The sequence below is a fragment of the Cnephaeus nilssonii genome (assembly GCF_951640355.1).
Source record: "Cnephaeus nilssonii genome assembly, chromosome: 7".
Classification (NCBI taxonomy): Eukaryota; Metazoa; Chordata; class Mammalia; order Chiroptera; family Vespertilionidae; genus Cnephaeus; species Cnephaeus nilssonii.
Window position 1 is genome coordinate 80,817,584 of NC_137078.1, and position 12,829 is coordinate 80,830,412.

The 12,829-nt window shown below is 39.9% G+C and overlaps 1 protein-coding gene across 1 annotated transcript in view; it reads left to right on the plus strand.

Annotated features, from left to right (window-relative positions):
* The first annotated feature begins 1,894 nt into the window (after positions 1-1,894).
* The window catches only part of PSMB2 (proteasome 20S subunit beta 2), a 37,444-nt gene continuing 26,509 nt past the window's right edge, over positions 1,895-12,829 (plus strand). Inside the window, exons 1-3 of the mRNA XM_079776503.1 lie at positions 1,895-2,106; positions 8,539-8,661; positions 10,994-11,064. Of these exons, the coding sequence (XP_079632629.1) occupies positions 2,016-2,106; positions 8,539-8,661; positions 10,994-11,064 (285 nt within the window). The 5' untranslated portion in view covers positions 1,895-2,015. The remainder of the gene's footprint in view (positions 2,107-8,538; positions 8,662-10,993; positions 11,065-12,829) is intronic.

Genomic DNA, 12,829 nt, shown 5'->3' on the forward strand with positions numbered 1-12,829 from the left:
ACTTAAACATTGTGCTATCTTTCCCCCATTGATTTGTAAGAATGCCTTTTAAGTTATAGATATTAACTATTTCATATGTTGAAACAATCTGAGTTCATATTTATGTTTTAACATTATGATGACTTTTATCAGAGAGACTTTATGTAGCCATATTGCCAATCTTTTCCTGTTTCTGGGACCCCTGTCATGCTTATAAACTAAGGTGACCAGATGTTCTGCTTTTGGCGGGACAGTCCCGATTTTTAACAATTTGTCCCGCGTCCCGCGGCGTTTTAAAAAAGTCCCGATTTTTGGAAAGAATGCACGACAAGCTAGGGAATGGCGGGAGAACGGGAAGGGAATATACGGTTTTCGGCGGCTATGTGGCTATTTAGCCAGGATATGAGTTTTATATTATTTTTGTTAATTTTATAATGTTAAACTTTAATAATAACAAATAATTGTTGAGAACTGATTATCGAGAACTGCTTATCAAAGTTCTCATTGTTGATCAGTTGTTAGAATTCGACCACCATTGTTTGGACTTAATGAACAATGGCATTTTTTGGGATTGGCAATGACGAAAACATTTTGTAACTGTCTCTCAGACGATACACATCGTACTGCGTGCTAGTAAGCTAGTTAAACAAGTGATGTCATTACAAATCAGCTATTCAGGTAATTTAGGTAAGTAATTTACTTATTTATTTCATAAATACATAAATTTTCTTGAATTTAGCAGACAGTACTCGTATTATTTATATTTTATAGTGGCGGCAATAAGTCTAGCGCCGGCCTTGAAAGTGACACTTATGACTTACGTAATGGCAAATTCAGAGGAAAAATAATACAAGTTAGTATTGTTATTATTTAGAAAGAAATATAGGATTAAAATAATTTTTAAAATATAGTTACTTTATAACAATCAAGTTAATTTAATTTATAAACTAACAATAAAATATGTTCATGTAATTATGTACCTACTTACTGTGTTTTTAAGCAATAGGTATATGATAATTTATAACATAATTTTAAATTATTTGTTTTAGATTTTTAACATAATGAGTAAGAAAAGAGGATGCAAATTCAACGATGATCTAAAAAATAAATTTCCTTTTATTAAAAAAAACAAAAGCGATTACAATATAGACCAAATTTTTAATCAAGATTCCCCCCACCCCCACCCGTTTGGCTCAGTGGATAGAGCGTGGGCCTGCGGACTCAAGGGTCCCAGGTTGGATTCTGGTCAAGGGCAAGTACCTTGGTTGGGGGCACATCCCCAGTAGGGGGTGTGCAAGAGGCAGCTGATCGATGTTTCTAACTCTCTATCCCTCTCTCTTCCTCTCTGTAAAAAAATCAATAAAATATATATATAACACCCCCCCCCCCTCCCCCCGGTCAATGGTGTCCTGCTTTACCAATGTTAAAATCTGGTCACCTTATTATAAACACATGTCACTTCCAAAGATTATCAAATTATTCTTTCTTCCTCCATTGCTTTTATGATTTTAGTCTTTATTCTTATATATTTAACTCAACCATATTTTACTTCTGTGAAAGTCGTAAATAGGGCTACTGTCAAGTTTGTTTTTCTCCAATCTGATTTGTAGGAAAGGGGTTTGGGGAGGTATTTTACCAAGCAACAGCCATCTAGGAACACACGCCTTTTTGGCGTTCACATGTGCTCGGCACTTTGCATCTAGTGTGTGACTTAATCTTCAAGCGAATTTTAAACTCAATTTATAATGAAAGGAACTGGCCCTACATAACGCAAATGCCTGCACAGCCGGCATCGCAAAGCCCTCCCAGGCAAAGGTCGGGACCAGAGCACGGGGTTGAGTAGCCTGACGCCACGCCCACTTCCAAACGCTCGCGATAGTTTTACGTCATCCGAGAGCGCCGGTAGCCGGGGCAGTCGCGCGGCCTGCGTAAAGTGAAACTGCGGTCCTTGGTGCTGTCTCACCGGTGAGGCAGAGGAGCCGGCGAGTCCCGCGTCCGGTTGAGCCTCCGCCTCCAGCCCCCGGCCCTCCGCCACCATGGAGTACCTCATCGGCATACAGGGCCCCGACTACGTGCTTGTCGCCTCCGACCGGGTGGCCGCTAGCAATATTGTCCAGATGAAGGACGGTGAGAGGAGGCGGGGGAGGCCCGGCCGGGCCTGGGTGTAGGGGCATCCGGGAGGAAGTTCGCGGGGTGTTGGGTGAATACAAGGGAGGTCCGGGAGCTGGAACCCTGCCTGTCCTGATCACCACTTGCTTACTTTTTAGAATTAGGAGACTGGCAGACAAGCGTAGGGCCTTAACATTCGCTCCTCCCAGGCCTCCTTGGTCAGTGCTTTGCTCTGGCCTTCCCTGAAAGCGCTCATGGCGAGAGTTGCCTAAGGGAATTCCGTTTTTAAGTTTTTAGCACCTGCCGAGCACCAGGCTCCCGAGACCCAGAAATTACTGATGTCGCTGCTAATGAGGTTAGTTTGCTGGCAGCATGAGGTGGGATCATGGGCAGCGTGAGACTGCGGGACTGGAAACTTGGCATTTCTCTTTTGCTGCCTGTATCCTCCTGTGTCTCAGCTCAGATCTTCCTTTTCCAGTTTTCCTGGACACTAGCTGTCGCGTTTTTCTTATATTTAAGTAGTTGCTGGAGCTCGGAGACTAGAGCCCTGTTGCTTTACTTTATGACTGCCTAAGTTATTTCGCAGTGCCCCGATTTCCTCATCTGTTAAATCAGGGAGCATTTGAGATCTTGCTTCCTGGCAATTGTGGTCAGTTTGGCAGAAACAAACTCATAAAAATCTGTTAAATCACAAGCTTGTTGGGAGGATTGCGTGAAAAAGTTTTGTGCAAATGCTTAGCACAATAACAAATACTTGGTAGTAATAACACTAAGCACTTATGTATCAGGTGCTGTTTTAAGTGATTTCCATTAATTTCATGTAACCTTTTAAGATAAACACTATTATATTACAGTTTAACAAGGGACTCAGATATGTGTATAAATAATCATAGCACAAGCTAGAACTGTATGCTGCATAAGAAAAGTGCAATCAAACTTCTGAGGTAGAGCAGCGATAGAGGAGATTGTTTTTAGGTAATCCAGAGTAAGAAGAGATCTTTCTGGTTCTAGAGATTAGGGAAAGCTTTGAGGGCAGATAATATTTCATCTTGGGTTTAAAGAATGAAAAATTACTAAATCTGTGGTTTCCTGAAGTATGTGAACAAAGGGTAAAAAAGTGTCCATCACTGCTTTTTTTTTTTTTTTAACTCTAGAACACTGGCTGGCATTCTTTTTCTTTTTCTTTTAATACATTTTATTGATTTTTTTTTAAAGAGAGGAAGGGAGAGGGATAGAGGGTTAGAAACATCGATCAGCTGCCTCCTGCACATCCCCCACTGGGGATGTGCCCGCAACAAAGGTACATGCCCTTGACTGGAATCGAACCTGGGACCCTTGAGTCCGCAGGCCGATGCTCTATCCACTGACCCAAACCGGTCAGAGCGTCCATCACTGCTTTTGTAAGTGACAGGCATTTGATTGTCAGATTGTCATCACTTGGGGTGATGGAAAGAACCATGAGGGACTCTGCTTGATTTTTGGTCTTTCTGAAGAAGAGAGAGATCTGAAAGTGGTTTGTTAAACATCTATTTTATAAATTGTTCCTCAAGTCAAATTACACTATATAAAATTGCATAACTAGTTTATAGAAGTTATATTTGTAAACCATCCTTCCCAAGGGAATAAATTTGTTTTGAGAGTAAGTCTGTCCATTATTTTGACTACTAAGACCTTTGGCATACAAGTGATGTTAGCATGAAGTAGTGTCTAAATAGAACAATAACTAAGTTAGTACCTTTACAGGTTTCTGGTTTTGTTTTTTGTTTTTTAATATATTTTTATTGGTTTCAGAGAGGAAGGGAGAGGGAGAGAGATAGAAACATCAATGATGAGAGAGAATTATTGACTGGCTGCCTCCTGCATGTCCCCTACTGGGGATCGAGCCCACAACCTGGGCATGTGCCCTTGACTGGAATCAAACCAGGGAACCTTCAGCTGATGCTCTATCCACTAAGCCAAACCAGCCAGGGCTACAGGTTTCTGTTTTATTACAATGTATATTAAATCACATTGAAAAGTAGAATGTGCTTTAACCTAATTTACTAGTATATACACAGTACTTCTAGGTGTTATAAGGGATGCAACGTATTAGATATAATCCATAGAGTGGTCTAAGACATTAAGAAAGCAAGGAAATAGCCCTGGCCATAGTGGCTGAGTTTAAGCTTTGTCCCATGCACCCAGAGGTCGAAGGGTTCTGTTGATTCCCAGTCTGGGCACATGCCTATGTTGTAGGCTCCATCCCTAGTAGGGGATGTGCAGGAGGCAGCTGATCAATGATTCTCATCATTGATGTTTCTATCTCTCTCTTTCCCCTGCCCCTTCTCCCTCTCTTGCTAAAATCAATGAAAACATATTAAAAAAGAAGAAAACAAGGAACTAAATACAAGATGATTTTGTATGATAGAAGATATCACTAGTAAGTTTTAGGTTAGGTTTTTTTTCCTTTTAAAATTTTATTTATTAAATTTATTGGGATGACATTTGTCAACACGAACATACAGGTTTTAGGTGTGGGTTTCTAAGTTACAAGATCTGTATTTTACACTGTATGCCCACCACCCATTAGGTTAGTTTTTAAATTGATGATTTTGGGAATAAGTCCTACAGGTATTCAAAGAAAAGAAAGATCACTGCAGTGTGGAAGAAAAGTGAATTTGAGTTAATTCTTTAAAAATATTTAGAAATAATTGCAGTCAACTCACTGTCTAATTTTCCATATGGTCTTTTCTGATAATAACATTTTTTTTGTGTGTTATCCCTGGCCAGTGTGGCTCAGTTGGTTGGAGCATTGTCCCATACACAGAATGGTCTCATAGTCTGGGCACATAGCCGGGCTATAGGTTCCATCTGATCGATGTTTCTCTCACATTGATAATTCTCTCTCTCTTTCTCCCTTTCCCTCTAAAATCAATGTTTTGGAATTGGCATGTGGACTTTCCCCTATTTTCATTTCATGAAGAAATTCTTTCCTTTTTAATCCTTACCTGGGGATATTTTTTTCCATTGATTTATAGAGAGAGTGGAAGGGAAGGGGGGGTAGAGAGAGAAACATCGATGTGTCTCACATTGATTGGTTGCCTCCTGCATGCATCCCAGCCGGGGCCAGGGAACCGGCAACCAAGGTACAGGCCCTTGACTGGGAATAGAAACCGAGACCCTTCAGTCTTGGGCTGACACTCTAACCACTGAGCCAAACCGGCCAGGGCTCATGAAGAAATTTGTGTAGGGTAGGCAAGAATGCTGAAAATGAATAATATTTTGGAATTATTTTTCTTCCAAGTATAAAATGAGAATGATACTTCCAGTTTTCCCAGAGAGTACTTGCTTATTAATGTGGCCTAATTCTTTAATTTGGTTATATGCCACATTTCATGTCTCTCTCCTGGCCTATATAGAATTGTTCAGAGTATTCCAACCCACACAGAATTTTCTTTTTTTCTGAATTACTATTGCATGTATAATCGAACTACATTGTGTAACACTGAATTTAATAATATTGTACATGTACAGTTTTCCCACCTATGAGTTAGGTCAACAGTCACCAACAGGTGGTCCGCGAAGTCTGAAAGGTTGGCAACCACTGTGTTAGGTAGCAGAAAGCAATAGTGTTACCATTTTGCATGCTTGGAAACCATTTGCCCAATTTTAGAGTGCCCAGCCCAGATTATAACTAAGTTCAACTGAGTTCTAGTCCAGTTGGCTTTCCACAGAATTGTACATCGATGTTCATTTTGTTGTCAAGTTGTTTCACATATATGGATCTTGTAAGTTCTTTAAGGACCAGAAATTCCCTAGAGCTACATAGGCTGTTTTCTGCACAACTCAGGGAGCTATTAGCATCTATCACTTTTGTTTTTATGTCTCCCTTCACTACTCACTAGACAGGCAATAGGTGTTTAAAAACATTTTTGGCCTTGTATTATGTTCATTTCAGAGTTGAACAGCTTTAGCATTTTAGCCTAGAATTTTAGCATCCTATATAATAAAGAGGTAATATGCAAATTAACCCTCACACCATAACGCCGTCACAAGATGGTGGTGCGCACAGTGGGGGTAGGGCCAGCTGCTCTATGCGCCTGCAGCCACAGTTCCCACGGCCCCGCGGGGGTGGGGGGTGGGAGGCCCGGCGGCTGCTCTGCATGGCCTCCACTGGGGTGACCAGGCCAGCAGGGGAGGGCAGTTGGGGGCAATCGGGCCAGCAGGGGAGCAGTTAGGCATCAATCAGGCCGGCAGGGGAGCAGTTAGGGGGTGATCAGGCTGGCAGGCAAAAACGGTTAGAGGCAATCAGGCAGGCAGGCAAGCGGTTAGGAGCCAGCAGTCCCGGATTGTGAATCGGACATCCCCTGAGGGGTCCCAGATTGGAGAGGGTGCAGGCTGGGCTGAGGGACATCCCCCCGTACACGAATTTCGTGCCCCGGGCCTCTAGTCTATAATAATAAAAGTGTAATATGCTAATTAGATCAGACAGCCGAACGACCTTCTGGATGAAGCCGGGACTACAAGGGCTGAGTCCCTTGTACAAATTTCGTGCATCGGGCCTCTAGTTTCTTCATAAATGCTTTGTAAACAAGTTTCCCTCCAAAAAAAATAAGAACAGCTTTTTTTCTCACTATGAAAATAGTGCAGACTTGTTAAGTAACTAGAGGCCCGGTGCACAAAATTTGTGCATGGGGGGGTGTGTGTCCCTTAGCCTGGCCTATGCCCTCTCGTAATCCAGAACCCCTCGGTTTAGGGTCCCTAGGCCTGGCCAGTGATCAGGGCCTATCGGGGCTTTCCTTCCCCCAGCTGCCAGCAGCTGGCCCCTCCCCTGCCATTGCCATCTGTGTGGTGCTGTCCCTCCTTACCCTCCCCCCCGCCACCAGTTGCCTCCCTCTGCGGGCGACAGGCATGGGGTGCGATCACTTGCCTGGCCTGGGCCTCCCTCTGCGGGGCGATTGCTGGCTGGCCCCACACACCCGCCAGAGCGTCGCTGGCCGGTGGCCTGGGCCTCCCTCTGCGGGGTGATCAGTTATGGAACCCCCCCCATCAATCACCCCACAGAGGGTGACCTGCGCCTCTCTCTGCAGGGCGATGGTGGGGCCCCTGACCAATCGCATCACACCCACCTTGGTTGGCCTGGCACCAGTGCATGTCACAGCGTGGTTGTCTGGAAGATTGTCAGGATGATTGTTCTGCTGTTTGGTCATTTGGTCAATTTGCATATTATGCTTTTATTATTATAGATATTTTCTTACAAAAATGATACGTATTAAATATAGTCAGTTTAGGAAATACTGATAAGCAAATAAGGAAATAAAAATTGACCATACTTTTGCTACTAGCAAGAACTTAGATGCCAGTGACATCTAATACTTTTCTGGTCCTTTTTCTTTGCATAGATAATACAGCTATAGGTAAAAATTTTTTCTTTTTTAAAAAGTTTGCAAACTAACAGTCTTTAAATCTGTAGTCTGTAACAAAAGAAAAATGTGTTTGTTTAGGAGTTTCAAAGCAATTTGATATTGTCTACAAGCACTGGGTGTGAGTGTGTGTGTGTTTGCAAGGTTTAAGCCATATTACTGGTATCCACAACTCAAACACTTGCAGTAAAGTACTATATTTGACTGTAGCATTTTGTTCTTTAAATCCTATTAAGGGATTTTGACATTTTAGAAGCTTTCAAACAGGAAACATGTCTCCCAGGGAAGATTATTCAGCACTATTTGAAAAATGAAAAGTGAAAGTGAGAGTTAAGATAGGGAGATTTAAGCTTTTTCTGAAGCTGCGGACTGAATATGGAGTTTTCTTCCTTAGGCACTAATTGCTATCTGAATATTTATCTAATCTGAATGAGTCTGGTTCACCTAGATAAGATTAGAGTATTGGAATTTTTGTGGTGTTTTAAAATAGCTTAGTGTTGCAATATTTTTTAGAATTTTTGCTTTGGCAATCATTTTAATTTTCTCTTTGCTTTGGAAATGGAGGTGGTTTACTTTTTAAGGTGATTTATTTTTTTCTTGAGGTGGCTCCTTAATTTTAATTGTAGTACCAGTTCTTTTCATATATGCTTTTGTATGTGTAAATATAATAACTAACATTTGTATTTGTAGAGACATTTTAAGGCTTTGTAATTATGAGCCTAAAAATAGTGGCCCTTGGCTTGTGATTCCTTCAGTTTCTTTGATTGATTCTGTTCTTTGCATTTCAAATGCCTTTAAATGTTTTTAACTATATTTTTAATTGTCAGCTTTCATATATAGTCACCATCTGAAATTGACAATTAATAAAATATACTGGTGGTTATAACATGGAGAGGGGAAGTGATTAATACGGTTGCCCATGAAAGTCTTCTAAAACCAGTGATTAGTCAAATTATTCAATGCAGTAATTGATAAATGTTTATATATTGCTCTATAATAGTAAATTTCTGATAAGGTAATTTCTAATACTGTGTTTTTCTTTGAGCAGATCATGACAAGATGTTTAAGATGAGTGAAAAAATCTTACTCCTATGTGTTGGAGAGGCTGGAGACACTGTACAGTTTGCAGAATACATTCAGAAAAATGTGCAACTTTATAAGATGCGAAATGGTGGGTAACACTTAGAAAGTAGCTTTGGTTGGTTTGTTTTTAACTTTGAACTGAATATTCTCTACTGGCAGTTCTACTCATGAGCAGACCAATGTGGTCATAGGTTTATTTGAGTCTTCCTATTTTTGAAACCTTACTTTTAGACTCTTCTTCAGATTGTAAAGATTTTCTATAAAAATTCAGAAAAAGGAACCATTATAATTATTTTCCTTATCTCTAAAATGGAATTGTAATATTAATGAATAGTATGTATGAAAATGCTTTGTAAACTTAAAGCTCTATGTAATTTTAGGAGTTTTACTATGTCATAAAAGAGTCCTGCCTTGCCTCTTCAGCATGTTTTTGTCTAGGAAGATAATTACGTTTTTTGTGAGATGTTTTGTGAGTTCTCTCTGGGGCTAATGAACTTTTATCTACTAGGAAAGCCCTCCTATCAAATAGTATTAGCCACTAGTCCTTTGATCCAGGAACATTTATAGTGACACTTTAGCAGAAAGAATCTTACTACCAGTTACTTACTTCACAGTTCAATAACACTTTATACACAGCACTGGTATAATGTGAAGCTGTGAAGGGACTTAATTTCAATATAATTGTATGACTAGATATCCATTCGTGTAGTTTTTTAGGCAGCAAATTTAACATCATGTATTCAATTCATAAATATTTTTGAGGGCCTCATCTATGTTAAACATTCTGCCTAGTACCACAGAGAGTTCAAAGATGAATAAGGCTCAGTCCCCACCAGTCAGGAACCTAAAGCATATGTACTTAGGTTTAAGCAAGTAGAATCTTGTAAGAATTATTTTTTAGTGGTTCTACTTTATGCCTACATGGCAGGTGAAGGATGCCAATAGTGTTTCTGAACTACAGTAGTTACAACAGTACTTAACTGTCTATCCTGGAAGAGGGAGGAACAGTAAACAAGAGTTGAGAGAGTTGTTTGTTACATAGGTTTTAGGGTCTGAAGTCTGAGTAATACAAAAATCACGTGTGGTTAAAATTTAAATTCTTTAAACGCTTAAATTACCTGTCAAGTATAGTTTTGTGTATGTCACCTTACATAGTAATTCTTATGCATATTAAAGTTTAAGAACTGAGCTAAAATAAGGGAAAGAGAAAAATCTGTATGCTGTGGTCAGACATCAAACTTTTCTGCCTTTAAGGTAACTGTCAAATCCTTAATTGTGTTTAGGGGATTAGGTGGAGAATTGGAAAGTATTCCTGCTTGTCCAGAGTTGCTTCCATTATGATTTAATATGAACTAATAGATTTGTGAGGATGAAATTTATTAATGTATGTGAAAGATCCTAGCATAGACCCTGAAACATAACTGTTCAGTAAATATTTGTTAGAATTTTAATCTAAATCTTCCTGGTATGACACTGTTGTTTAAAATGTTGTGGAGAATAATCTAATCACATGCTGAAATTGAACCCAGGACCCTTTAGTCTGAGGGTAGATGCTCTATCCACTGAGCCGCCTAGCTGGTTTGGCTCAGTGGGTAGAGTGTTGGCCCTCAGACTGAAGGGTCCTGGGTTTGATTTTAGTCAAGGGCACATACTTCAGTTGCAGGCTCCATCCCCTGCCCTGGTTAGAGAGCGTGTGGGAAATAACCAATCGATGTGTCTCTCTCACATTGATGTTTCTCTCTGTCTCTCTCCCTTCCACTCTCTCTAAAAATATCCAGTGAGGCCCTGGCCGGCTTGGCTCAGTGGATAGAGCATCAGCCTGCGGACTGAAGGGTCCCAGGTTCGATTCCGGCCAAGGGCACATGCCTGGGTTGCGTGCTTGATCCCCAGTGGGGGGCGTGCAGGAGGCAGCCGATCGATGATTCTCTCTCATCATTGATGTTTCTATCTCTCTCTCCTTCTCCCTTCCTCTCTGAAATCAATAAAGAAATATATATATTTAAAAAATAAATAAATAAATAAATAAAAATATCCAGTGAGGATATTTTTTTAACAACAACAAAAAATTTGGCATCTCAAGACCTCTTTCTTGTTTTTTTTCAACACCTATGTATTTGTACTTTTTTTCCTGCTACAGAGGAAACCACAGTCTGTTGATAAATAAATAGCTTAAGCAAGCTAGAATAGTTAAATGTCACCTTGGTTCTGTTTTGTATCCAAGAATTATGAATCAGCTATTTCACAACTGTTAGATGGGGAAAGGGATAAGAAGTAAGATTGTACTCCTTATTCTGTGTACTTTATATATTCTCGAGTGTACAAAGGGTGGTAGACTGTAAGAGTAGGAGTAGTGGAATGATTTGGGGTACTGTTATTCCTTCTGCTTTACTTTAAGTATGACTATTTATCTCTTGTACCAGGTTATGAATTGTCTCCCACAGCAGCAGCTAATTTCACACGCCGAAACCTGGCTGACTGTCTTCGGAGTCGGGTAAGCAATGTAGCAGGCAGCCTGGATAAGAGCAGAAAAATCTTCTGTGCTTCTTTTATATTCCATTATATATGAGTAGGACTTTTGCCATTTTTTGGCTTTCCTGAGCCCTTCCCATTGCTACTCATTCATTATTTAGTCTTTGTGGATTTGTTTTCTCTTTCTATGTGGTTGCTAATTAAAGCCTAGAGAGCAAATATAGCCCAGAGAATTTGGATGGTGCACACTGACATGAAGTCCTGTGATAGCTTTTTAAAATTCTTTTATTTTTTTAAAATATGGTTTTATTGATTTTAGAGAGAGAGAAACATCATTTGGCTGCCTCCTACGTGCCCCCTACTGGGGATCGAGCCCCAAACCCAGGCACAACCTGGGCTTGTGCCCTGACCAGGAATCGAACCAGCAACCTCTTGGTGTATGGGATAATGTCCAAACCACTGAGCCAAATGGGCCGGGCTTAAAATTTTCAAAGTATTTTTATAGCAAATCATGTTGCTTAATTCCTGTGGTTGAAGATCCCCACATGTTAGTAGAGGTGAAATCTTAAAAATAATAATGGAAATTTTATCTTGAGGTTGTCTGTGTCTTTCTATGACTATTCTTGACAAAGCACACAGAATTGTTCCTCCTTGCTTATTCTGGCCTTGTTGCTATCTCATAGTTATCTTTGTTCCATCGATAGCATGTTAAAAGATGCAATATTAAGTTAGGGATTGAATGTATTAAAGTTTTTGCAGGATGTGCCAGGAAAGTTCATATGATTGCTAAAGGTGTGCATTATTTCCTTCCCACAGGGACTAAGTGAATGGAGCCTTACCATGTGACCTTACCCCCTGTGCCTATTTACTCAGCTATGAAATCGAGATAACTTCCTAACCCCACAGGAGTGCTAGGAAAATGAATGCTTATATCATAATATTTAACATTCATATGACTTTTGCCCAAAGCATTTTGCTTAATAATTTAATCTGTTCGATATTCCACTGAGATATATAGTGGCTAATTCTCTATCACTGATACGGAATGAAAGGTACAAAGTGGCAAAGGGACTAGCTCCAGGTCACATAGTGCTGGCAAAGCTACGCTAATGGTGCCATAATTACTTGACTGTTCTGCCTTAATCAGCTCCTTAGTTTTTCAGTAGTGTTTCTAAAAAATTGGTGCTGTTCATATTTTTTATTAACAGTTTTAGCTTTATCTGCTCTTGCTTAAGCTGAGTTATGACAGAAATCTAAACAAGTACACATGTTATTTTTTTTTAAGTTAACTTTATTACAGATCTGTAAAGCAGTTTATTTTCTAGTGCCTAATAATACTGGATTGAGAACTTCTCAATAATAGAACTTTTTCTCAGTGCTAGCTTTGATCAAGGGATTTGTGCGATACGAAGGATCATAAAGTTTAAAGAGAAGCCAGAGACATGATGGATTGGGAGGAGGAGATAATTTTATATACTTTTGTTTTATCTGGGTGAAAGGTCAGTGGCCTTTTCTTAGTCACTCGTTCATGAGAAAGGAAAATGGGTCAGATATGACTTTTTTTGCTACCCAGAAGTTCCTATAAAATTCAATAGGGTATGCTATGGCTTTCTGTGTAAAATATTCCTCTGACTTGTCAGGCAGAACTGGAATAAGAATTCCAGCTTTGGGCACAATAAATACTTTTCATAAATGCTGCACATTAAGTGAATTAAGCTTCTTTTAGAATTAAGATAAGAGTGGTGATGTGCTTCATGCAAATGTAGTGAATCCAGTTAATCTCCTAG